Here is a 25,473-nt window from a genome sequence, read left to right as displayed (position 1 = left end):
ATACTGTCAATATGATCAATACTATACATACTGTCAATATGATCAATACTATACATACTGTCAATACTGTCAATATGATCAATACTGTCAATATGATCAATACTATCAATAATGTCAATACTGTCAATATGATCAATACTATCAATAATGTCAATACTGTCAATATGATCAATACTATCAATACTGTCAATACTGTCAATATGGTCAATACTATCAATAATGTCAATACTGTCAATATGATCAATACTATCAATACTGTCAATATGATCAATACTATCAATAATGTCAATATGATCAATACTATCAATATGATCAATACTATCAATACTGTCAATATGATCAATACTATACTTATTATCAATACTGTCAATATGATCAATACTATCCATACTGTCAATATGATCAATACTATACTTACTATCAATACTGTCAATATGATCAATACTATCAATACTGTCAATATGATCAATACTATCAATACTGTCAATACTGTCAATATGATCAATACTATACATACTGTCAATATGATCAATACTATACATACTGTCAATATGATCAATACTATACATACTGTCAATACTGTCAATATGATCAATACTATACATACTGTCAATATGATCAATACTGTCAATATGATCAATACTATCAATAATGTCAATACTGTCAATATGGTCAATACTATCAATAATGTCAATACTGTCAATATGATCAATACTATCAATACTGTCAATATGATCAATACTATCAATACTATCAATACTATCAATACTGTCAATATGATCAATACTATCAATAATGTCAATATGATCAATACTATCAATATGATCAATACTATCAATACTGTCAATATGATCAATACTATCAATACTGTAAATATTTCTCTGTTTGGCTCATGTTGACTGTGTCTCTTTCAGAATAAAAGCCCTCTGATCAAGTTGACTTTGTCTCTTTCAGAATAAAAGCCCTCTGATCAATGAGAACCTGAAGAAGTGTCTCAACACCAGAGACGGTGAGTTCCTCCTGCTGCTGCTGTAGTTGCTGCTGTAGTTGCTGCTGTAGTTGCTGCTATACAGTAGTTGCTGCTGTAGTTGCTGCTGTAGTTGCTGCTGTAGTTGCTGCTATACAGTAGTTGCTGCTATAGTTGCTGCTGTAGCTGCTGCTGTAGTTTTGTTGCTGTAGTTGCTGCTATACAGTAGTTGCTGCTATAGTTGCTGCTATAGTTGCTGCTGTAGTTGCTGCTGTAGTTGTTGCTATAGTTGCTGCTGTAGTTGCTGCTGTAGTTGTTGCTATAGTTGCTGCTGTAGTTGCTGCTGTAGTTGCTGCTGTAGCTGCTGCTGTAGTTTTGTTGCTGTAGTTGCTGCTATACAGTAGTTGCTGCTATAGTTGCTGCTATAGTTGCTGCTGTAGTTGCTGCTGTAGTTGCTGCTGTAGTTGTTGCTATAGTTGCTGCTGTAGTTGCTGCTATAGTTGCTGCTGTAGTTGCTGCTGTAGTTGTTGCTGTAGTTGCTGCTGTAGTTGCTGCTGTAGTTGCTGCTATAGTTGCTGCTATAGTTGCTGCTGTAGCTGCTGCTGTAGTTGCTGCTGTAGTTGCTGCTGTAGTTGCTGCTATAGTTGCTGCTGTAGTTGCTGTTAGTGTCCACCAGGAGGTGCTGTGACATCACACACACACATTAAAACAAACTGCAGTAGATGAATACACTTTAGAATAAATGACTACAAACAAGAAGGAAAATATCTGTAGTTTAATGAATACAAATATAAAAAAATAAATAATAAATATAAATACACAACAGAATTATTCAGATAATAAAGTGGAAATGTGGAATTTATATAGAAATAAATAAATGTATTTACAATTAATCACATTATTGCAAAAAATAAATAGACGATTATAATAAATAAAAGTGAAATTAAAAAGGTTAATAATTGATAACGTCACATAAAATAATTGCAAAATAAATAAATCATGAATACAGATACACAGAAACATTTCTCTGTAAAGTGGAAAAGTGGAATGAATAGAGATATAAACAATATAAGACTGTAAAGGTGAGACTGATAATGAATGTTTGTCTGGTCCTGGTCCTGATCCTGGTCCTGGTCCTGGTCCTGGTCCTGGTCCTGGTCATGGTCATGGTCCTGGCCCTGGCCCTGGCCCTGGTCCTGGTCCTGGTCCTGGTCCTGGTCCTACAGGTCGTCTGGTGGCCAGCCTCATCATAGACTTCCTGCAGGTCTTCAACCTGGACTTCAGCCTCAACGTCTTCCAGCCAGAGATCAACTCAGTGAGACTTTATTATATATTATTATTATTATTATTATTATATATTATTATTATTATTATTAGTATTATTATATATTATTATTATTATTATTATTATTATATATTATTATTATTATTATTATTATTCAACTATATCAATATCATCATGTTGTTGTTATTATTATTATTATTATGTATTATTATTATTATTATTATTATTCAACTATATCAATATCATCATGTTGTTGTATCAACAGATCAACAGACTGAATGTTTCCTCTCTCACATCTTGTGTGTTTATATTTATATGTGTGTGTGTGTGTGCGTGTGTGTGTGTGTGCGTGTGCGTGTGTGCGTGTGTGCGTGTGTGTGTGTGTGTGTGTGTGTGCAGCTGAGCGGTCTGGATGGGCGGGACCAGGTCTGCAGGGACCTGGGTCTGTCAGAGTCTGAGGTCAACAGGAACTCTCCTCTACTGCTGGAGGTCATCAGGAGAGGACGAGTCAAACCTGCCGAGGTCAGCTAGCTTTAGCCTAGCACACATGCTAACTGTACACAGAGTGTCTGCTACTTGTTGTAAACAAACGGAGGTCACTAAGTGAACACATGCTGCTGCAGCACATACACACTGTACTGCTACAGAGCTAACTGTTAGCCTGTTAGCACATACACACTGTACTGCTACAGAGCTAACTGTTAGCCTGTTAGCTCATACACACTGTACTGCTACAGAGCTAACGGTTAGCCTGTTAGCACATACACACTGTTCTGCTACAGAGCTAACGGTTAGCCTGTTAGCACATACACACTGTTCTGCTACAGAGCTAACGGTTAGCCTGTTAGCACATACACACTGTACTGATACAGAGCTAACTGTTAGCCTGTTAGCACATACACACTGTACTGATACAGAGCTAACTGTTAGCCTGTTAGCTCATACACACTGTACTGCTACAGAGCTAACGGTTAGCCTGTTAGCACATACACACTGTACTGCTACAGAGCTAACGGTTAGCCTGTTAGCACATACACACTGTACTGATACAGAGCTAACTGTTAGCCTGTTAGCTCATACACACTGTACTGCTACAGAGCTAACTGTTAGCCTGTTAGCACATACACACTGTACTGCTACAGAGCTAACTGTTAGCACATACACACTGTACTGCTACAGAGCTAACAGTTAGCCTGTTAGCACATACACACTGTACTGCTACAGAGCTAGCTGTTAGCCTGTTAGCACATACACACTGTACTGATACAGAGCTAACAGTTAGCCTGTTAGCACATACACACTGTACTGCTACGGAGCTAACTGTTAGCCTGTTAGCACATACACACTGTACTGCTACAGAGCTAACTGTTAGCCTGTTAGCACATACACACTGTACTGCTACAGAGCTAACTGTTAGCCTGTTAGCACATACACACTGTACTGCTACAGAGCTAGCTGTTAGCCTGTTAGCACATACACACTGTACTGCTACAGAGCTAACTGTTAGCCTGTTAGCTCTGCTGCTGCTCTGACTGTCGTCTCCTCCACCTGGTTCAGACGCAAGGAGGCACTATGAAAGGGCCTACAGTCAGACTCTGAACTTTCCGACGGTCCTTGAACGCATCATCAGTTCTAAAAAAGTGACGTGTTACTTGTGTTAAATGTTGATATTTGTGTCAGAATCTCTTTATTCTACATGTGTCATTTAAAATATTAATACAACTAAAGTTTCTAATTATTTAATGTTTCTAATTATTTAATGTTTGGTGCTTGAACAAACAGGGAGACAGAAGAGGAAACGTCCCCAAGGTTAGTGTGTGTGTGTGTGTGTGTGTGTGTGTGTGTGTGTATCTGGGTCAGGTGTAGGTCTGGTTTCCTGTTGATCTCTGTGTTCTGGTTTCTGCTTCTGACATCAGATATTATAGAAATATGAAACAATAACAATAGTGAAACAATTCCTCTCGTTGCCGTAGGAACCGTCTCAGAAACAGATCTCAGTCGCTCGGAAGAAGTTCGACTTCTACGACAAGGTGAGACACCTGTCTGTGATGTCATCACCTGTCTGTGATGTCATCAGTCTCTGGCCAATCACAGCCCGCTCTAAGTGTTGTTGTTGTTATTGTTGTTTCAGGACGGGAGCGGCTCGGTCGCAAAAGAAGATGTGAAGAATGTTTTCACAGACCTGTTCCCCACTGTGAACAGGTAGAACACACACACACACACACACACACACACACACACACACACACACACACACAGACACACACTGAGGCGTATTGTGATAATAAAGGGCTGACGGTGTGTCGTGTCACATGAGAACGTATCGACGCCTGACGCTCGTCTCAATGTCCAAATAATAATTTACTTTATGATGACACATTTTGAGTTTAAGAGCCACTTTGCTTTCCACTAAAACAGTCCATGTCTGACCAAGAGAGACGATGAGACAGTTGAGGCTGTTTCAGTCTAACGGGACACGTTGGGGCGTCTGAAGCTTCAGGACAATAACACACGTTAGCGCCTGTAGCAGTGTATGAGGACTGGAACGTTGCTCAGGAACAACCTGATAAGAGGCTGTGATCCACTGGATCATCAGGACCTGACAGTTATTCATTTAAATGTCCTGCAGCAGATCTACACAGATCAGCTGTTACACACAGTCTCATAGGTTCATACGGGATGTTTATAAGAAAGCAGAACTGATAGATGAAGAGAGATACCATCTCTTACATACCAGATAAACTTAAGTTTTTCTGTCCAAACCCTGAGGCTTAATTAGGCTGTTTTGAGGGAAGTGCCTGACACGATACAAAGGTAAGTGAAAGTCAGCAAAATGCAGCATAAACAAATGTTTCACCTTATTAGTTAACTACAAATGTCTGTACAACATAATGGGACTGTGCATAGGTGCCGAATTGGGTTAAACAGTGTAGATATAAGGTCCGATGGAATCATGTTGCCAAGAGCCTGCTGTCCACATGGCTACTGAATATTCATTGGGCAGGTCCACATGGCTACTGAATATTCATTGGGCAGGTCCACATGGCTACTGAATATTCATTGGGCAGGTCCACATGGCTACTGAATATTCATTGGGCAGGTCCACATGGCTACTGAATATTCATTGGACAGGTCCACATGGCTACTGAATATTCATTGGGCAGGTCCACATGGCTACTGAATATTCATTGGGCAGGTCCACATAGCTACTGAATATTCATTGGACAGGTCCACATGGCTACTGAATATTCATTGGGCAGGTCCACATGGCTACTGAATATTCATTGGACAGGTCCACATGGCTACTTAATATTCATTGAACAGGTCCACATGGCTACTGAATATTCATTGGACAGGTCCATATGGCTACTTAATATTATTGGACAGGTCCACATGGCTACTTAATATTCATTGGACAGGTCCACATGGCTACTTAATATTCATTGGACAGGTCCACATGGCTAATGAACGTAGTGAAGTGTATCAAATGACTCAGGAAGCTGTTAACTGGCTGTTAACTGGCTGTTAACTGGCTGTTAACTGGTTGTTAACTGGCTGTTAACTGGTTGTTAACTGGCTGTTAACTGGCTGTTAACTGGCTGTTAACTGGTTGTTAACTGGCTGTTAACTGGCTGTTAACTGGTTGTTAACTGGCTGTTAACTGGCTGTTAACTGGTTGTTAACTGGTTGTTAACTGGCTGTTAACTGGCTGTTAACTGGTTGTTAACTGGCTGTTAACTGGCTGTGAGCGTGACACTTTATCTGAGTTGAATGTGAGTGACAGGCTATACTGTCAGCTGTGAGGTTGACTCCATGTCTGTGTGGACTGAACCAGACTGAACTGTGTCATGGTGGCCTGGTGAATGGTGGAGTGAAGCAGCTGGTGAGCTCTAAACGTGTGGTCATGCAGTAAATCATTATCTGTACGTTGAGACCAGCGTTCTCTGGCTGTTAGACCTCCACACACAGCGTCCTGTAGCTCATGGACAATAGTTCTCACCACTCAGCTGTCCTCAGGTCACCTGTTGGAGGTGTAGTTCACCCTCACACACCCTCACACACCCTCACATAGCCTCACACACCCTCACACACCCTCACACAGCCTCACACAGCCTCACACAGCCTCACACAGCCTCACACACCCTCACACACCCTCACACAGCCTCACACACCCTCACACACCCTCACACACCCTCACACAGCCTCACACAGCCGTATGGTCAACACGCTCTGCAGCGCCATGGCAACGGAATGAAGGAACTAATTCATTAATACATTTATACATGTACTTAGGAGACAATAGGTCCAAATAAAACACTGCCAAATTAAGCTTGTTTAGTGAATATTTACAGTTTTTAAAGATAATCAGTGTTACAGATTAGCTTCATTCGTTTGAAACTCGTCTGTCCATTGAAGTGAATGAATTTACATGTTAGAGGTTTGATGTCATCACATAGACGCTGAACACTCGTTTTAGTTTAGTTCACTTGTATAAAATGACCCTCATACACACACACACACAGACACACACACACACACACACACAGACACACACACACACACACACACACACACACACACACACACACACACAGAGTTGAGTTGTTGTGTGTAGTGATTGTGTGTAGTGATTGTGTGTAGTGATTGTAGTGAGTGTGTGTAGTGATTGTGTGTAGTGATTGTGTGTAGTGATCGTGTGTAGTGATTGTGTGTAGTGATTGTGTGTAGTGATTGTGTGTAGTGATTGTGTGTAGTGATCGTGTGTAGTGATTGTGTGTAGTGATTGTGTGTAGTGAGTGTGTGTAGTGATTGTAGTGAGTGTGTGTAGTGATTGTAGTGAGTGTGTGTAGTGATTGTAGTGATTGTGTGTAGTGATTGTGTGTAGTGATTGTAGTGATTGTGTGTAGTGAGTGTGTGTAGTGATCGTGTGTAGTGATTGTGTGTAGTGATTGTGTGTAGTGAGTGTGTGTAGTGAGTGTGTGTAGTGATTGTGTGTAGTGATTGTGTGTAGTGAGTGTGTGTAGTGATTGTGTGTAGTGAGTGTGTATAGTGATTGTGTGTAGTGAGTGTGTGTAGTGAGTGTGTGTAGTGATTGTAGTGAGTGTGTGTAGTGAGTGTGTGTAGTGAGTGTGTGTAGTGATTGTAGTGAGTGTGTGTAGTGATTGTAATGAGTGTGTGTAGTGATTGTGTGTAGTGATCGTGTGTAGTGATTGTGTGTAGTGATTGTAGTGATTGTGTGTAGTGATTGTGTGTAGTGATTGTAGTGATTGTGTGTAGTGATTGTGTGTAGTGAGTGTGTGTAGTGATTGTGTGTAGTGAGTGTGTGTAGTGATTGTGTGTAGTGATTGTGTGTAGTGATTGTGTGTAGTGAGTGTGTGTAGTGAGTGTGTGTAGTGATTGTAGTGAGTGTGTGTAGTGAGTGTGTGTAGTGATTGTAGTGAGTGTGTGTAGTGATTGTAGTGAGTGTGTGTAGTGATTGTAATGAGTGTGTAGTGATTGTAATGATTGTGTGTAGTGATCGTGTGTAGTGATTGTGTGTAGTGATCGTGTGTAGTGATTGTGTGTAGTGATTGTAGTGATTGTGTGTAGTGAGTGTGTGTAGTGAGTGTGTGTAGTGATTGTAGTGAGTGTGTGTAGTGAGTGTGTGTAGTGAGTGTGTGTAGTGAGTGTGTGTAGTGAGTGTGTGTAGTGATTGTAATGAGTGTGTGTAGTGATTGTAATGAGTGTGTGTAGTGATTGTGTGTAGTGATTGTGTGTAGTGATCGTGTGTAGTGATTGTGTGTAGTGATTGTGTGTAGTGATTGTAGTGATTGTGTGTAGTGAGTGTGTGTAGTGATCGTGTGTAGTGATTGTGTGTAGTGAGTGTGTGTAGTGATCGTGTGTAGTGATTGTAATGATCGTGTGTAGTGATTGTGTGTAGTGATTGTAATGATCGTGTGTAGTGATTGTGTGTAGTGTGTGTAGTGATTGTAATGATTGTGTGTAGTGTGTGTAGTGATTGTAATGATTGTGTGTAGTGATTGTGTGTAGTGAGTGTGTGTAGTGATTGTAATGATTGTGTGTAGTGATTGTAGTGATTGTGTGTAGTGATTGTGTGTAGTGATTGTGTGTAGTGATTGTGTGTAGTGATTGTAGTGATTGTGTGTAGTGTGTGTAGTGATTGTGTGTAGTGAGTGTGTGTAGTGATTGTACCTATTGTGTGTGTGTCTCTAGGGTCCTGCTGGAGCAGTCCCTGGTGGAGGAGCTGAGAGCTGCAGCCTCCAACAGTAAGAAGCTGCTCTAACTCTTCTACTCTCTATCAGAGGCCTCATGTATCACACAGAGCTGAGCCTTAAAGATGGCCGCCTCCCTCAACTAGAGAACTCTGCTCCACATGTATCACACTGATCTCAGCAGCTTCTCATCACCTTTCCTTCATCCATCCCAACCAGCTGGACCTGAGCCACATGACCCCCAGCAGCCAGCTCTGGGACCAGCAACTAGTTGTCACTGTGGCTGTTAACCAGCCGGATCAGTAATGCTGCCAAAATCATTTTTACACATCAGTTTATAAGCCACTCTTAACTTGTTGTCCCAACTAAACATCACATACGGGATCAATATGCACCACACCTTATTCTGGAGGATTCTGGAAGGATTCTGGAGGATTCCCCACATGTGTTTTCTCCAGAGAGGGATCTGTGGTCATGGATCTCTGTGACCTGCAGCGTTAACATCTCCATAATAATAATAATAATAATAATAATCCATGTTAAACCAAAGAGAAACAGTCGGCCATCGGGACTTTGACTCAGTAATTAAAGCAGGTTAACTGTGAAAAAAGAATGCGCTCCATAATCAGAATCACAAGAGCTTTATTGATCCCTGGAGGGAGATTCAGTATATAGCAGAATATATAGACTTCAGAAAATATATAATCTTAACATCAAAACATAAAGACTTCAACATACTATCATTGCACCAGTCAGCAGCAGTACGCAGGTGAAGTCTAAAATATGATAATAGATTAAAAGTAATCTATGCCCTCATATTTAGAACGGGTTATTGATGGTGGAAACAGCATTTTCCTCCGTTGTCCGAGAGCTATAAACTATAAACACAAAGCCAGTTGTGTGTAGTATGAGTTTAGACATGAAACACGTTTTAAATAGAACATAAAGACAGAGCGTTTCTGACAAACTAAAGTTTTCGGTGCCACCAAACATTCTCACGGATGTTCACTTTTCATCCATGAGGCGTGTTGGAGGAGCAGCGTTGATACATGAGGCCCTGAACCTTTCACTCATCTTAGTCAAAAATAATTCACATCACTTTCTATTTAATGATAATCTGATAAAAACTGTTTGAATGATGAAATAATGCAGCTTTTTCAAACTTTGTCCTCATTACAAGAGTCATTAACTGCTGTTTGTTGTTGTTTATTGTTTTGTTCACAGAGATAGACTTCCAGATGTTTGTGGGTTTCTACAGACGTCTCTTCTCTCAGTGCAGATCTGTGGTGAGCTGCCCTCATTCATCATTTCCCTCCACCTCCAGTCTTTATGCTAAGCTAAGCTAACAGTTTCCCTCCACCTCCAGTCTTTGTGCTAAGCTAAGCTAACAGTTTCCCTCCACCTCCAGTCTACGTGCTAAGCTAAGCTAACAGTTTACCTCCACTTCCAGTCTTAGTGCTAAGCTAGGCTAACTGTTTCTCTCAGCTTCCAGTCTTTATGCTAAGCTAAGCTAACAGTTTCCCTCCATTTCCAGTCTTAGTGCTAACCTAGGCTAACAGTTTCCCTCTGCTTCCAGTCTTTATGCTAAGCTAGGCTAACATTTTCTCTCAGCTTCCAGTGTTTATGCTAATCTAAGCTAACAGTTTCCCTCAACTTCCAGTCTTAGTGCTAAGCTAAGCTAACAGTTTCCCTCCACTTCCAGTCTTTGTGCTAAGCTAGGCTAACATTTTCTCTCAGCTTCCAGTCTTTATGCTAAGCTAAGCTAACAGTTTACCTCCACTTCCAGTCTTAGTGCTAAGCTAGGCTAACTGTTTCTCTCAGCTTCCAGTCTTTATGCTAAGCTAAGCTAACAGTTTTCCTCCATTTCCAGTCTTAGTGCTAACCTAGGCTAACAGTTTCCCTCTGCTTCCAGTCTTTATGCTAAGCTAGGCTAATAGTTTCTTTCTACTTCCAGTCTTTGTGCTAAACTAAGCTAACAGTTTCCTTCAGCGTCCAGTTATTATGCTAAGCTAAGCTAACTGTGTGTGTGTTTGTGTGTGTGTGTGTGTGTGCAGGTGCTCCAGGACTCTGAGGAGCAGCTCGTCTCTCCAGCTGTCAGTAAGGTCAGTTAGCCGTCTGAACGCCGTTTTTAACCAGAAACTGGTGCCTTCAGGGTCTGAGGGTCAGTAACGGTGGTGCCTTCAGGGTCTGAGGGTCAGTAACGGTGGTGCCTTCAGGGTCTGAGGGTCAGTAACGGTGGTGCCTTCAGGGTCTGAGGGTCAGTAACGGTGGTGCCTTCAGGGTCTGAGGGTCAGTAACGGTGGTGCCTTCAGGGTCTGAGGGTCAGTAACGGTGGTGCCTTCAGGGTCTGAGGGTCAGTAACGGTGGTGCCTTCAGGGTCTGAGGGTCAGTAACGGTGGTGCCTTCAGGGTCTGAGGGTCAGTAACCGTGGTGCCCTCAGGGTCTGAGGGTCAGTAACCGTGGTGCCTTCAGGGTCTGAGGGTCAGTAACCGTGATGCCTTCAGGGTCTGAGGGTCAGTAACCGTGGTGCCCTCAGGGTCTGAGGGTCAGTAACCGTGGTGCCTTCAGGGCTGAGGGTCAGTAACCGTGGTGCCCTCAGGGTCTGAGGGTCAGTAGCCGTGGTGCCTTCAGGGTCTGAGGGTCAGTAACCGTGGTGCCTTCAGGGTCTGAGGGTCAGTAACCGTGATGCCTTCAGGGTCTGAGGGTCAGTAACCGTGGTGCCCTCAGGGTCTGAGGGTCAGTAACCGTGGTGCCTTCAGGGCTGAGGGTCAGTAACCGTGGTGCCCTCAGGGTCTGAGGGTCAGTAGCCGTGGTGCCTTCAGGGTCTGAGGGTCAGTAACCGTGGTGCCCTCAGGGTCTGAGGGTCAGTAACCGTGGTGCCTTCAGGGCTGAGGGTCAGTAACCGTGGTGCCCTCAGGGTCTGAGGGTCAGTAGCCGTGGTGCCTTCAGGGTCTGAGGGTCAGTAACAGTGGTGCCTTCAGGGTCTGAGGGTCAGTAACCGTGGTGCCTTCAGGGTTCATCAGACTGAACAGTGTCTGTCCTGTCAGATCCCCAGATATAGAGGAGGACAGAGTCCCTCAGCAGCTCAGGTAACCACACAGAGACACCTGTCTCCTGTCTGAGCTCCTCCTGCTCCTCCACAGACACCTCCTCCTCCTCCTGCTCCTCCCCACAGACACCTCCTCCTCCTCCTGCTCCTCCCCACAGACACCTCCTCCTCCACCTCCTCCTGCTCCTGCTCCCCCTCCTGCTGCACCTCCTCTCCTGTCTCAGGGCGGAGCCTCCTCCTCTGCATGTTTCTCTGATTAAAAGAATAATGATCCTGATATCTGTATGTTTATTTATAGTTAATATATATATTATGTCTATGAGCTGTTTCTTGTGTTTTCTGTCACTAACCCGTCCAGATGTGAACGATCAGATTCTGGGATAAAAACTTTAAATCGTGACTCTCTGCAGCTTTAAGCTCCACATGTTCACAACATCTGCTTCTAATTGTTCATTAACCCTTTTGAGTGTGTTTGTAAGAGCCACTATATTCTCTCCACGGGCTTCTTCCTCATTTTAGTATTCTTCCGTGTTGTTTCTGGTCCACTACTCCTCCCAGAGTTTTGGTCACAAACACTAAAGAGGTATCAAACCGACTGGCTCAGTCATGACAAGTGTGCTATGACTGTTCTAAGGGTTTCAACAAACAGTTTTCAAATTATGTAGTGGATGACATCATCGCTAGAGTGCAGAGGGAGAGAAAACTGTCCAAAAATAAATTTCGAAACTGCTCGAGGCCGCAAATACAGAAATAATTCATACATAGAAACATAGGAAATGTGTCTTCTCAAACTCAAACATCACACACTAACTGACGAGTTTTAGACACTGACGAGTTTTAGACACAAACTGACGAGTTTTAGACACTAACTGACGAGTTTTAGACACTGACGAGTTTTAGACACAAACTGACGAGTTTTAGACACAAACTGACGAGTTTTAGACACTAACTGACGAGTTTTAGACACTGACGAGTTTTAGACACAAACTGACGAGTTTTACACACTAACTGACGAGTTTTAGACACTAACTGACGAGTTTTAGACACTAACTGACGAGTTTTAGACACTAACTGACGAGTTTTAGACACTGACGAGTTTTAGACACAAACTAACGAGTTTTACACACTAACTGACGAGTTTTAGACACTAACTGACGAGTTTTAGACACTAACTGACGAGTTTTACACACTAACTGACGAGTTTTAGACACTAACTGACGAGTTTTACACACTAACTGACGAGTTTTAGACACAAACTGACGAGTTTTACACACTAACTGACGAGTTTTAGACACTAACTGACGAGTTTTACACACTAACTGACGAGTTTTAGACACTAACTGACGAGTTTTACACACTAACTGACGAGTTTTAGACACAAACTGACGAGTTTTAGACACTGACGAGTTTTACACACTAACTGACGAGTTTTAGACACTAACTGACGAGTTTTACACACTAACTGACGAGTTTTAGACACTAACTGACGAGTTTTACACACTAACTGACGAGTTTTAGACACTAACTGACGAGTTTTACACACTAACTGACAATTTAGACACAAACTGACGAGTTTTAGACACTAACTGACGAGTTTTAGACACTAACTGACGAGTTTTAGACACTGACGAGTTTTAGACACAAACTGACGAGTTTTAGACACTAACTGACGAGGTTTAGACACTAACTGACGAGTTTTAGACACTAACTGACGAGTTTTAGACACAAACTGACGAGTTTTACACACTAACTGACGAGTTTTAGACACTAACTGACGAGGTTTAGACACTAACTGACGAGTTTTAGACACTAACTGACGAGTTTTAGACACTAACTGACGAGTTTTAGACACTAACTGACGAGTTTTACACACTAACTGACGAGTTTTAGACACTAACTGACGAGTTTTAGACACTAACTGACGAGGTTTAGACACTAACTGAAGAGTTTTAGACACTAACTGACGAGTTTTAGACACTAACTGATGAGTTTTAGACACTAACTGACGAGTTTTAGACACTAACTGACGAGTTTTAGACACAAACTGACGAGTTTTACACACTAACTGACGAGTTTTAGACACTAACTGACGAGGTTTAGACACTAACTGACGAGTTTTAGACACTAACTGACGAGTTTTAGACACTAACTGACGAGTTTTAGACACTAACTGACGAGTTTTACACACTAACTGACGAGTTTTAGACACAAACTGACGAGTTTTACACACTAACTGACGAGTTTTAGACACTAACTGACGAGTTTTACACACTAACTGACGAGTTTTAGACACTAACTGACGAGTTTTACACACTAACTGACGAGTTTTAGACACAAACTGACGAGTTTTAGACACTAACTGACGAGTTTTACACACTAACTGACGAGTTTTACACACTAACTGACGAGTTTTAGACACTAACTGACCAGTTTTAGACACTAACTGACGAGGTTTAGACACTAACTGACGAGTTTTAGACACTAACTGACGAGTTTTAGACACTAACTGACGAGTTTTAGACACTAACTGACGAGGTTTAGACACTAACTGACGAGTTTTAGACAATAACTGACGAGGTTTAGACACTAACTGACGAGGTTTAGAAACTAACTGACGAGTTTTAGACACTAACTGACGAGGTTTAGACACTAACTGACGAGTTTTAGACACTAACTGACGAGGTTTAGACACTAACTGGCGAGTTTTAGACACTAACTGACGAGTTTTAGACACTACCTGACGAGTTTTAGACACTAACTGAGTAGTTTTAGACACAAACTGACCAGTTTCAGACACTAACTGAGTAGTTTTAGACACAAACTGACCAGTTTCAGACACTAACTGAGGAGTTTTACCGTGTGTTCAGACCGGACGCGTAGCGAATTTTCGCGTTGCGTTACTCGCGCGAGTTGTTGAATTTACTCGCGTCACTCGCGCGAGTAAATAACTCGCGAATTTTCGCCCAAGAGACTATTTAGCGCCAAATAATTCCCTCCATTTCATTCTGTCATCAACCATGACAAGCATAGCGTCCCTGTACCTGCTCTGGAAGTCCGAGATACGTCGGAAAACACGCCGTCGTGTCTGGGTGAGTGACATCATCCGGAGGCGCACTCAGCACGGAGAGAGGACCGCAGAGTACTTCCACCTTTTTCCCTCCTGCCGACCCACTCCTCCTTCCTGCCTCTTTTCTCCTCTCTCTCATGTATGTATCTCGGACACTGTCGTCCAGAATCTCAACGCTGATAGGCTGTCCCGACACAGCGTCACGCGAATATTTCGCCAAAGTTGAATTTATTGAACTCACGCGAATTCGCGTTGTTTCATTCGCGCCGCGACATTCGCGTCAATCGCGGCATTCGCGTCGCGCGAAATCCGCGATTCGCGCCGCCGGCAAAAATTTGCGTCTATTTGCTTGTTTGCATTGACTTTGTATGTAATCTTGTCGCGCGAAGTATTGGCTACGCGTCCGGTCTGAACGCACCGTTAGACACTAACTGAGGAGTTTTAGACACTAACTGAGGAGTTTTAGACACTAACTGACATAATGTATGGGTGAAAGTCACGGCCCAGAGTCAAGCACACTCAAAATGTCTCTAGAAATGTTCTAGTTTATCTACTGAAGTCATGATGACTGTAATCAGCTGCTTCACACTGACTTCACCTCTCCTCTTATCTGTAATCACCACCGCTCCTCCCATAACATCCTCTTTAACTTCCTGTCTGTCCTCGTGGTGTTGCGATGTCTGTCTCTGTGTCTCAGGAGGACGGGACGTCTCTGGCGAAAGGAGACTTCCGGCAGCCTGGCCCTAGGACCGCCTCCTCCTCCTCCTCCTCCTCCTGCTCCGGCTCCGGCCTGAAGAAGGAGCGTCTGGATCTGGACCTGGAGGTGGACGACGACCCCGACGACGGGGATTCGTTCTTCGACGACCCGCTGCCCAAACCACAGAAGACCTACGGCTGGTGAGGAGAATATGAATGTTGAGCTCATAAAAGATTCCTCTTCCTCTAACCGCTGACCTTTGACCCTCTGAACCTCTGAAACCTGTTCTCTTTAAGAGTCCGCCACAGAGCCTCCTTTATCTCAGAGAGAAACTGTAGAAACAGACGTTATCGTCAGAGTTTGAACTTTCCGGCGGTCCCTGAACGGATCATCAGTTATAAAAAGTGACCAAAACTTGTGTTAAAACGTTATTAGTGTCAGAATCTCTTTATTCTCCATGTATCAGTGTTGGTGCTTTAGCTCTGTGTAATTTATATTCTGGAGTTCCAAGTTCGGGACCAAGTTTAAATCCTGAACTTTCTGAACCCTACGTATGTTTTCCTTAAAAAAATCGCCAAAAATCTGCCATTTACCGTAGAAAGAAACTGTAAAAACAGACATTATCATCACATTTGATATTGTTGTATAAAAAGTGACCAAAACTTGTGTTAAAATGTTGATATTTGTGTCAGATTCTCTTTATTCTCCATGTGTCATTTAAAATAAAGCCTTTGCACTGACCAGTTCCTGTTAAAAACATTAAATTCTGCTCCTCAGAGACACTGAAGACATGATTGATTAATTGTGCTGAGACCAATGGTCGTGACAAATATTCACTGAGAATCTGTTTACACAGAGCAGAGAGGAGAGGACAGGAGAGGCTGAAGACATGACAATACTTTAATATGTGGAAAATACAACATTCAGGACACTTGATGAAGTGTTTTATATAAAATTATGTTTTATTCACATTTAAAAAACATTTGTCAGAGAAATTCAACTGTTTTTCTGATTTCCGTCATTCTAACTCTGTTATTCTGCACAAATACATGTTTCTGATGGTGCAGATTCCATAGAGCTGCAGGACTTATAGATTTATATAGATTTTATATGTAAATGAATGTAAAAGAGTAAAAAACGCCCTGAATTGTCTTGTTGGGGTTCAGAGGGTTAAACAGAAGTTTAAACTTGGACTGTTCTGCTGTTCTAAACGTCAGGAAACTTTCAGACTGAATTCTTCAGTGTTTAAGGTGATGATCACTTCTGGAAGTTGTGGAGCATCAACATTCATGAATGCAGAACTGGTTTCAGTTGATCTGTGGTTCATGTTTCTGCTTTATGTCTCAAACGAACTGGAGTCTGTTGTGTGTCTGTTGTGTTTCTCTGCTGCCTGTTGAAGTCGTCCTCCTCCTCCAGGAGAGAAGGACTCCTCAGAGCCAGAGTGAGTATCTCAAAACCTCTTTACTGACAAATACCAGCGCTCTGAACCCGACAAACTCAACGTGTCCTTGTTTATCGCTGCAACATTTAAAATGTGTCGTTGTGTAGAACCTGCACGTCACGGCCAGACTCAGACTCAGTTGGACTCAGACTCAGTTGGACCCAGTTGGATTCAACAATTGAAATAAGATAAATATAAATTTATAAACATTTCACTTTGATGCAGAACAGCAAACAGCAGCATCATCTGCATACAGACGGACGTTTGTTCATCCAAAGGAAAACTTTTAACCAAAACAAACTGTTTCACTGCAACATATAAAATCTATATAACCTATATTAATCTATATAATCTGTATAATCTATATAAATCTATCTATAAATCCTGCAGCTCTGTGGAATCAGCAGAATCAGAAACATGTCTTAGAGCAGAATAACACAGTTAGAATGACAGAAACCAAAAGATATTTGACCTAAATGTGAAAGTGAATCTATATTAACATTTATCTACATATTGAAGTATTTCTGTCCTGTCCTCTCCCCTCTGGTCAGTGTAAACAGCTTCACAGCCTCTGAGGAGAAACTGTTTGGTGTTTTCGTGCTCACAGCTGATTGTTGTACACATTCCAAATCAAATATCTATATTTCAAATTCAGATTTGTTAATATTTCCTGATGGAGGTGTTAATCTCACATGATGCATTTAGGGGCCGTCGGACAGGTGAAAATCTGAGGATACTTCTGTTTTAATAGTTTCTGTCTGGATGAAACGATGCCAGCAGGCTGTGGGGTTCAGAGGGTTTATAAAGCTACAAAGGGGACTTCTTATTTATTTTCGATGTGAAATATGAGGGATCAGAGCGGTGTCTTCTGGTGTTGGGGACGTTTGTCCTCTTAAAGCTTCTTTAGAAACGGAAACATCAGCTCCGTCATGTTGTCTTCAAACTTCTGGTGCAGTTTGTAGTTTCCTTCCTGTTCTTTTGTCCTTCTTGTCTTCTGGTCTTCTCCTGGTCTTCTCCTGGTCTTCTCCTGTCCTCTCTGCCCCGTCTGAGGATGCACCGATGAATTCGGACTGCTGCTGTTAAGCCATGAACCCAAAATGATTAATATTATTGTGGACTCAGTTGGACTCAGACCCATGTGGACTCATCCCCAGTTGGACTCAGACTCAGTTGGACCCAGTTGGACCCAGTTGGACTCATTTTAACCCAGTTGGACTCATCCCCAGATGGACTCAGTTAGACTCAGACTAAGTTGGACCCATTTGGACCCAGTTGGACTCAGTTGGACTCTGACCCAGTTGGACCCAGTTGGCAGACTGGGAGCTTCTGTCAAAACACTTTAGTCTGATCTGAACCATTAAAGCGTCTCAGTGTCTTTATTCAGTCTGTGCACCTTCAGTCTCTGAACGTCCCTCTCAGCTGGTCCTACCTGTCCAGGTATCATCTGACCTTCTTTTTGATGTCCCTACTTTGTCTTTAATGTCTTTGTGTCCTCTCCTGCATCCCCACCCGCTCACCTGTCCTCTCACCTGTCCTCTCCTCCTGTCCTCTCTCCTGTCCTCTCACCTGTCCTCTCCTCCTGTCCTCTCACCTGTCCTCTCCTTCTGTCCTCTCTCCTGTCCTTTCCTCCTGTCCTCTCACCTGTCCTCTCCTCCTGTCCTCTCTCCTGTCCTCTCACCTGTCCTCTCCTCCTGTCCTCTCTCCTGTCCTCTCCTCCTGTCCTTTCCTCCTGTCCTCTCCTCCTGTCCTCTCTCCTGTCCTCTCACCTGTCCTCTCCTCCTGTCCTCTCTCCTGTCCTCTCCTCCTGTCCTCTCTCCTGTCCTCTCTCCTGTCCTCTCCTCCTGTCCTCTCCTCCTGTCCTCTCTCCTGTCCTCTCCTCCTGTCCTCTCTCCTGTCCTCTCACCTGTCCTCTCCTCCTGTCCTCTCTCCTGTCCTCTCACCTGTCCTCTCTCCTGTCCTCTCACCTGTCCTCTCCTCCTGTCCTCTCTCCTGTCCTCTCACCTGTCCTCTCCTCCTGTCCTCTCACCTGTCCTCTCTCCTGTCCTCTCACCTGTCCTGTCCTCCTGTCCTCTCACCTGTCCTTTCCTCCTGTCCTCTCACCTGTCCTCTCACCTGTCCTCTCCTCCTGTCCTCTCCTCCTGTCCTCTCACCTGTCCTCTCCTCCTGTCCTCTCTCCTGTCCTCTCCTCCTGTCCTCTCTCCTGTCCTTTCCTCCTGTCCTCTCACCTGTCCTCTCACCTGTCCTCTCCTCCTGTCCTCTCTCCTGTCCTCTCACCTGTCCTCTCCTCCTGTCCTCTCTCCTGTCCTCTCCTCCTGTCCTTTCCTCCTGTCCTCTCCTCCTGTCCTCTCTCCTGTCCTCTCCTCCTGTCCTCTCCTCCCTGCCTCTCTCCTGTCCTCTCTCCTGTCCTCTCGCCTGTCCTCTCTCCTGTCCTCTCCTCCTGTCCTCTCACCTGTCCTCTCTCCTGTCCTCTCACCTGTCCTCTCCTCCTGTCCTCTCCTCCTGTCCTCTCTCCTGTCCTCTCTCCTGTCCTCTCCTCCTGTCCTCTCTCCTGTCCTCTCACCTGTCCTCTCCTCCTGTCCTCTCTCCTGTCCTCTCCTCCTGTCCTCTCTCCTGTCCTCTCTACTGTCCTCTCCTCCTGTCCTCTCCTCCTGTCCTCTCTCCTGTCCTCTCCTCCTGTCCTCTCTCCTGTCCTCTCTCCTGTCCTCTCCTCCTGTCCTCTCTCCTGTCCTCTCCTCCTGTCCTCTCACCTGTCCTCTCTCCTGTCCTCTCTCCTGTCCTCTCACCTGTCCTCTCCTCCTGTCCTCTCTCCTGTCCTCTCACCTGTCCTCTCCTCCTGTCCTCTCACCTGTCCTCTCTCCTGTCCTCTCTCCTGTCCTCTCACCTGTCCTCTCCTCCTGTCCTCTCTCCTGTCCTCTCACCTGTCCTCTCCTCCTGTCCTCTCTCCTGTCCTCTCACCTGTCCTCTCCTCCTGTCCTCTCTCCTGTCCTCTCCTCCTGTCCTCTCTCCTGTCCTCTCTCCTGTCCTCTCGCCTGTCCTCTCCTCCTGTCCTCTCTCCTGTCCTCTCTCCTGTCCTCTCCTCCTGTCCTCTCTCCTGTCCTCTCGCCTGTCCTCTCCTCCTGTCCTCTCACCTGTCCTTTCCTCCTGTCCTCTCACCTGTCCTCTCACCTGTCCTTTCCTCCTGTCCTCTCACCTGTCCTTTCCTCCTGTCCTCTCACTTGTCCTCTCCTCCTGTCCTCTCACCTGTCCTCTCCTCCTGTCCTCTCACCTGTCCTCTCTCCTGTCCTCTCACCTGTCCTCTCACCTGTCCTTTCCTCCTGTCCTCTCACCTGTCCTTTCCTCCTGTCCTCTCACTTGTCCTCTCCTCCTGTCCTCTCACCTGTCCTCTCACCTGTCCTTTCCTCCTGTCCTCTCACCTGTCCTTTCCTCCTGTCCTCTCACCTGTCCTCTCCTCCTGTCCTCTCACCTGTCCTCTCCTCCTGTCCTCTCACCTGTCCTCTCTCCTGTCCTCTCACCTGTCCTTTCCTCCTGTCCTCTCACCTGTCCTTTCCTCCTGTCCTCTCACCTGTCCTCTCCACCTTCCTGGACCTGGTCCTCACCCTGCAGTGTTGTCCCCCTGAGGGAGGAGTGTCTGTCTGGTCCGGTCCTGTCCCCCATGAGGCGAGGCAGAAGCCTCAGCGAGTGAGTGATCTCAACGGACGGAGACGTTCACACGACACATCTGGATTCTGTTTCTACAATTAAATATTAATATTATATACACTAAATATTAATGAGGAACTCATCAGGACTGTGAGGGTCTAAAGTCCTGCTGGTCTAAAGTCCTGCTAGTCTAAAGTCCTGCAGCTCTAAAGTCCTGCTGGTTTAAAGTCCTGCTGGCCTAAAGTCGTGCAGCTCTAAAGTCCTGCAGCTCTAAAGTCCTGCAGCTCTAAAGTCCTGCAGCTCTAAAGTCCTGCAGCTCTAAAGTCCTGTGTCTGACACGGTGTCCGGGTCAGTGAAATCCCAGCAGACGACTTTAACTGAGTCACATCAAACTTAAATAAATCAGTTGGACCCAGTTAGACTCAGTTAGACCCAGTTGGACCCAGTTAGACTCCGACTCAGTTGGACTCCGACTCAGTTGGACTCAGTTAGACTCAGTTGGACTCGGTTGGACCCAGTTGGACTCAGACCCAGTTGGACCCAGTTGGACCCAGTTAGACCCAGTTGGACTCAGACCCAGTTGGACCCAGTAGGACCCAGTTGTACCCAGTTAGACCCAGTTGGACTCAGACCCAGTTGGACCCAGTTGGACCCAGTTGTACCAAGTTAGGGTGCTTTCACACCGCTAGTTGGATTATTTGGTCCGCACCAGGCAGTAAAATTGTTCCATTGTAGCATACAGACTACGTGTGGTCCGCGTTCACACATGCAAACGAACCACATTGGTCTGAATGATGTTTCGTCATCTTCCGGTGGAAATAACGCCAATTTCAACTTTCACAATGGAGCGACACGTTCACACACTGTTTCGTGCGCTGGCCCTTGCTTTTTATATCATCAACATTACCCATTTCTGGCAAAATATCCAGTTCTGGAATGAGTCGCGGCTGCAGCTGGAGAACAATCATCGGAAATAATGGATCCGGCGAAGGCACATATCAAGTCATTTCAGGCAGAGGAGACGCGCTGTTTTCACCACTGCTGCCCTGCTGATGTGGATGATATTGTTATCAGTATGCGTACTCTGAGAAGTATTTTGAAATGTATGGGGTTGGATCGAATGAAACATGTATATTACAGATTAAATTAATTTCATACCAGTGTTTCCCCAACATTCTTTCAGCAGCTGCGCAACACATGGCTAATTTGAATATTCAAATTATTATTTGAATATTCAAATTAGCCATGTGTTGGTAGGTCATGACATGAATGAATGTAGGGGAATATACAGGCAGCACGCAAATTAAGCATTGGTGCATTTCGAATAGTTCGTTTAGACCTGAGTTGGTCCAGGTTTGCGTTCTCACCAGAGGGACCGCACCAGAGGTTGGCATTTGGTGCGGAATCAAGCGGACCGAGACCACCTCTTTTTGGAGGACTCGGTCCGCTTGATTTAGTGCGCACCCTAGTGCAATTGATGCTTTCACACCGACGAAAACGAACCGAACTAAGAGCTTTTGGTTCGAATGGACTGTTTAGTGCGCACCAACTGCTGTTGGTGTGAAAGCACCCTTAGACCCAGTTGTACCCAGTTAGACCCAGTTTTACCCAGTTGGACTCAGACCCAGTTGTACCCAGACCCAGTTGTACCCAGTTGGACCCAGTTGGACTCAGACCCAGTAGGACCCAGTAGGACCCAGTTAGACCCAGTTGTACCCAGTTGGACTCAGACCCAGTTGTACCCAGTTGGACTCAGACCCAGTTGTACCCAGTTGGACTCAGACCCAGTTAGACCCAGTAGGACCCAGTAGTACCCAGTAGGACCAGTCACCAGCTGCCCGTGATGTCCCAGCTGCTCAGCGGCGTGTGATGGATGGTGTCTGACTCGGGTCGGGTCAGTGGCGTCCCAGAGGACGACTGTAACTGAGTCACATCAAACTTTAATGACCTGCAGGAGGATCTGGGTCACGGAGACGCTCCAGGCGTCTTCTCACTCCAACCAGACTAAACTGTCCCCAGCGTCTCACCACAGAAAAGATCAGATTGATCTGGAGACGTTCTGCATGAGTCCTGGTCCCTCTGAGGACGTTTATACAGAGACGTTTATATGGATTGAAGACAGAAGTTCAGTTTTACAATAATTTAACATTTTAAATTTATTACCTTTCTTAAAAGATTATTGTGAATTTAGGACGAGACTCTTTCATAATCTCTGTCCCTTTTTGTCTTTTGTCTTTCCCTTTTTTCCTCCTTTGTCTCTCTGTCTCTCTTTCCTCTCTGTCTCTCTGTCCTCCTCTGTCCTCTCTGTCTCTCTGTCGCTCTGTCTCTCTTTCCTCTCTGTCTCTCTGTCCTCTCTGTCTCTCTGTCCTCTCTGTCTCTCTGTCTCTCTTTCCTCTCTGTCTCTCTGTCTCTCTGTCTCTCTGTCCTCTCTGTCTCTCTGTCCTCCTCTGTCCTCTCTGTCTCTCTGTCTCTCTGTCTCTCTGTCCTCTCTGTCTCTCTGTCTCTCTGTCTCTCTGTCCTCTCTGTCTCTCTGTCCTCTCTGTCCTCTCTGTCTCTCTGTCCTCTCTGTCTCTCTGTCTCTCTGTCTCTCTGTCCTCTCTGTCTCTCTGTCTCTCTGTCCTCTCTGTCTCTCTGTCCTCTCTGTCTCTCTGTCTCTCTGTCTCTCTGTCCTCTCTGTCTCTCTGTCCTCTCTGTCCTCTCTGTCCTCTCTTTCCTCTCTGTCTCTCTGTCTCAGTCTGTCTGTCCTGGCTGCTGACTCAGAGGAGGGAGATGATCGTGTCTCTGAACTCAGTCAGACCTCTGAGCTCAGGTGAGCTACAAGTGATGGACAGGTGTTTAAAAGAACTACAGGAAGTCAATTTTTGTAGTTTTTTGGAGTCTAAATATAGAGACAAAGAGTCTCTAGAGGGTCTGAAACATGTCTGATGTTTTAGAGCCCATACCTGAAAGTGTGTTTGTCCTGGACCTCCGTTCTCAGCTGACTGAGTGCTGTTTGTATCCCAGGAAGGTGGAGGCATCCGGGGCCAGAGGGAGTCCGGCAGGGTCCCTGTCAGAGGCCCAGAGACCAGGAGGAGGAGGAGGAGGAGGAGGAGGAGGAAGCAGCGCCTCAGAGCAGAGCAACAGCAGGAACGGTCAGAGTTTATTTTATATAAGGCCAGGACATTTTAGTGAGGCAGAATGGAGATTGAGGCCTTTTTCTATTAATTTGGGACTTTACTTTTGGATGTAAGAACTGAATTGTGTTTCATAATCTCCCCTGTTGTCCTTTTTTGTCCCTTTTTGTCCCGTGTCTTGTCTTCCTGCAGGAGCGTCCAACCCCAGAGAGAGGGGCTTCAGAGACTCCAAGGCCCTCAACGATAAGACTGGATCTCTGCATTTAGGTAGGAACAGTTTGTCTTATATACCAGGAGGTGATCACATGAACAGCAGCAGTAAAACACTGAAGGACAGCCATAAAACCATAAAGTAATAAAGTACTTTGTTTTAGTTCTCCGTTATAGAAAATGAATATCTTCTGTTAAAGTAACTTCTCTTCTCTGAGGTGGAAGTATTTGATAGAGTCTGTGTTTGAATAAAACTGCAGTAAAGTAAAAACCCAGCTTTCCTGCAGTTTTTTTGTTTTAGTAAGAAACGTGAGTCATCTGCAAAGAGTTGAATCTTTTGATTTCAGTTTGTTGTTTTTGTTGATTTTTCTCTGCCCACGGTGAGACTAAAAATACCTAAAAATGTTGAATTCACAAAGAAAATTTGTAAACTTTTATCTGAACTTTGTTTCACAGAGGACGATGTTGAATATGACGACGACTTCAACAGGTAAGGCTGACCGTTTGGACAATAACGAAAAGCAGGAAAAGTCTTCTTTGTGAAAGGCGGTTGGTGTTAATGTGTTTTTGTTGCTGTCGGTTGCAGTCATCGCTCGGATCTCTCCAAGAGCGAGCTCAGCATCGGCGAGGAGATCGAGGAGGTTTCCATCGAGGGACCCGACCACAGTGACAAGGTGCCGAGGCGTCCTCTGCTGCTGAGGTCCATATGGTGGCCCTGAGGGCTCACAGCGCTGCAACTGAAGAAAACACAAATACACAAAACACAACAAACTGAGAAAACATCTTCATCAATCTGACAACACAAGAGCAGCATTTAGAAAACAAAGACCACAACACAACACAAGTGTTTCCAGAGGACACTTTGATTGATAGCATGTTAACGCTAGACACGATCGATAGCATGTTCACGTTAGCGGCAGATCATCGCATGCTAACGTTAGCTGTCGATCGATAGCGTGACAGCGTTAGCGGACTAGCAAGACCAAGACCGACTCTGTGCTGTTGAGAGAGATGAACTAAAAGATGTTTCATTCATTTATTTGATTTGTTTAACTGCAATGTGATTGACGTGGGCTAGCAAGCTAATGCTATTGGGCTAACTATATATAAACGTTTTGTGTGTTTGCATGTGTTTTCTCTAGTGTCAGCGCTGTGACCCCTCAGGGCCTCCGTAGTCCACCTGTACCTCCTGTCTAACTGCCTGTCTGTCTTCTGTTGTACAGTTTGATGAAACCACTCAGGACCTGAGCGTCTCTCAGCTCAGTCAGAGTCACGGAGCCGACTACATGGAGGACGTCAACTGACCGTACGCCGTCCCATCATGCACCTCTTTGTATCCTCAATATTTAAGTCTGTACAGTTTCAATGAGCAAAATAAAACGATTTATACTGAGACAACGCTGTTTGACAACTCTGTTTTTCTTTCTGTGTAACCAACAGAGTATCGTCTCTAGAGGTGGGGACACAGCATAGTAGCGCCAAGTTTTGTGTGGCGATATTATATCGATTGATGGCCACCGAGTATCTATATTTAGTGTTCCGACGGCAGTATTTTCACCATTTGTTTTTTCACGGAGGCCGTAGTGGGCTTACTTTTAGGAAAATACTGGATATAGTTGTATCATATGAAACTAGAAGATCTAAGGAACAGATGAGGCAGGTTAAAGTAATATAAAGTGAAAACAGGCCCAGCTGTTTGGATTTAAAGACGCAGTGCACTGAATGTTTAAAATCACTTTGTTGACATTTTTGTTGACCATTAAAAGTTTGCTGATTTGACTATTATCACTTCC

General features: G+C 44.5%; 1 protein-coding gene across 6 annotated transcripts in view; it reads left to right on the top strand.

Moving 5' to 3' along the window:
- Nucleotides 1-25,469, top strand: part of cep43 (centrosomal protein 43) — a 27,977-nt gene extending 2,508 nt beyond the window's left edge. The window contains exons 3-21 of one of the 6 annotated variants that reach the window (XM_059356098.1): nt 955-1,009; nt 2,194-2,282; nt 2,652-2,774; nt 4,035-4,061; nt 4,226-4,282; nt 4,384-4,454; nt 8,466-8,518; nt 9,689-9,750; nt 10,519-10,566; nt 11,512-11,553; nt 15,278-15,477; nt 16,677-16,718; nt 20,322-20,396; nt 23,092-23,166; nt 23,361-23,488; nt 23,663-23,737; nt 24,137-24,170; nt 24,267-24,354; nt 24,904-25,469. In XM_059356098.1, the coding sequence (XP_059212081.1) occupies nt 955-1,009; nt 2,194-2,282; nt 2,652-2,774; nt 4,035-4,061; nt 4,226-4,282; nt 4,384-4,454; nt 8,466-8,518; nt 9,689-9,750; nt 10,519-10,566; nt 11,512-11,553; nt 15,278-15,477; nt 16,677-16,718; nt 20,322-20,396; nt 23,092-23,166; nt 23,361-23,488; nt 23,663-23,737; nt 24,137-24,170; nt 24,267-24,354; nt 24,904-24,984 (1,425 nt within the window). In that variant the 3' untranslated portion in view covers nt 24,985-25,469. The remainder of the gene's footprint in view (nt 1-954; nt 1,010-2,193; nt 2,283-2,651; nt 2,775-4,034; nt 4,062-4,225; nt 4,283-4,383; nt 4,455-8,465; nt 8,519-9,688; nt 9,751-10,518; nt 10,567-11,511; nt 11,554-15,277; nt 15,478-16,676; nt 16,719-20,321; nt 20,397-23,091; nt 23,167-23,360; nt 23,489-23,662; nt 23,738-24,136; nt 24,171-24,266; nt 24,355-24,903) is intronic. The other 5 variants (XM_059356100.1, XM_059356099.1, XM_059356101.1 and 2 more) reach the window with 5 other exon arrangements.
- Nucleotides 25,470-25,473: the final 4 nt, after the last annotated feature.

This window comes from Centropristis striata, chromosome 18 (assembly GCF_030273125.1).
Source record: "Centropristis striata isolate RG_2023a ecotype Rhode Island chromosome 18, C.striata_1.0, whole genome shotgun sequence".
NCBI classification, from domain to species: domain Eukaryota; kingdom Metazoa; phylum Chordata; class Actinopteri; order Perciformes; family Serranidae; genus Centropristis; species Centropristis striata.
Note: the sequence above shows the minus strand (reverse complement) of the source record. Positions and strands in the feature narration are given on the sequence as shown.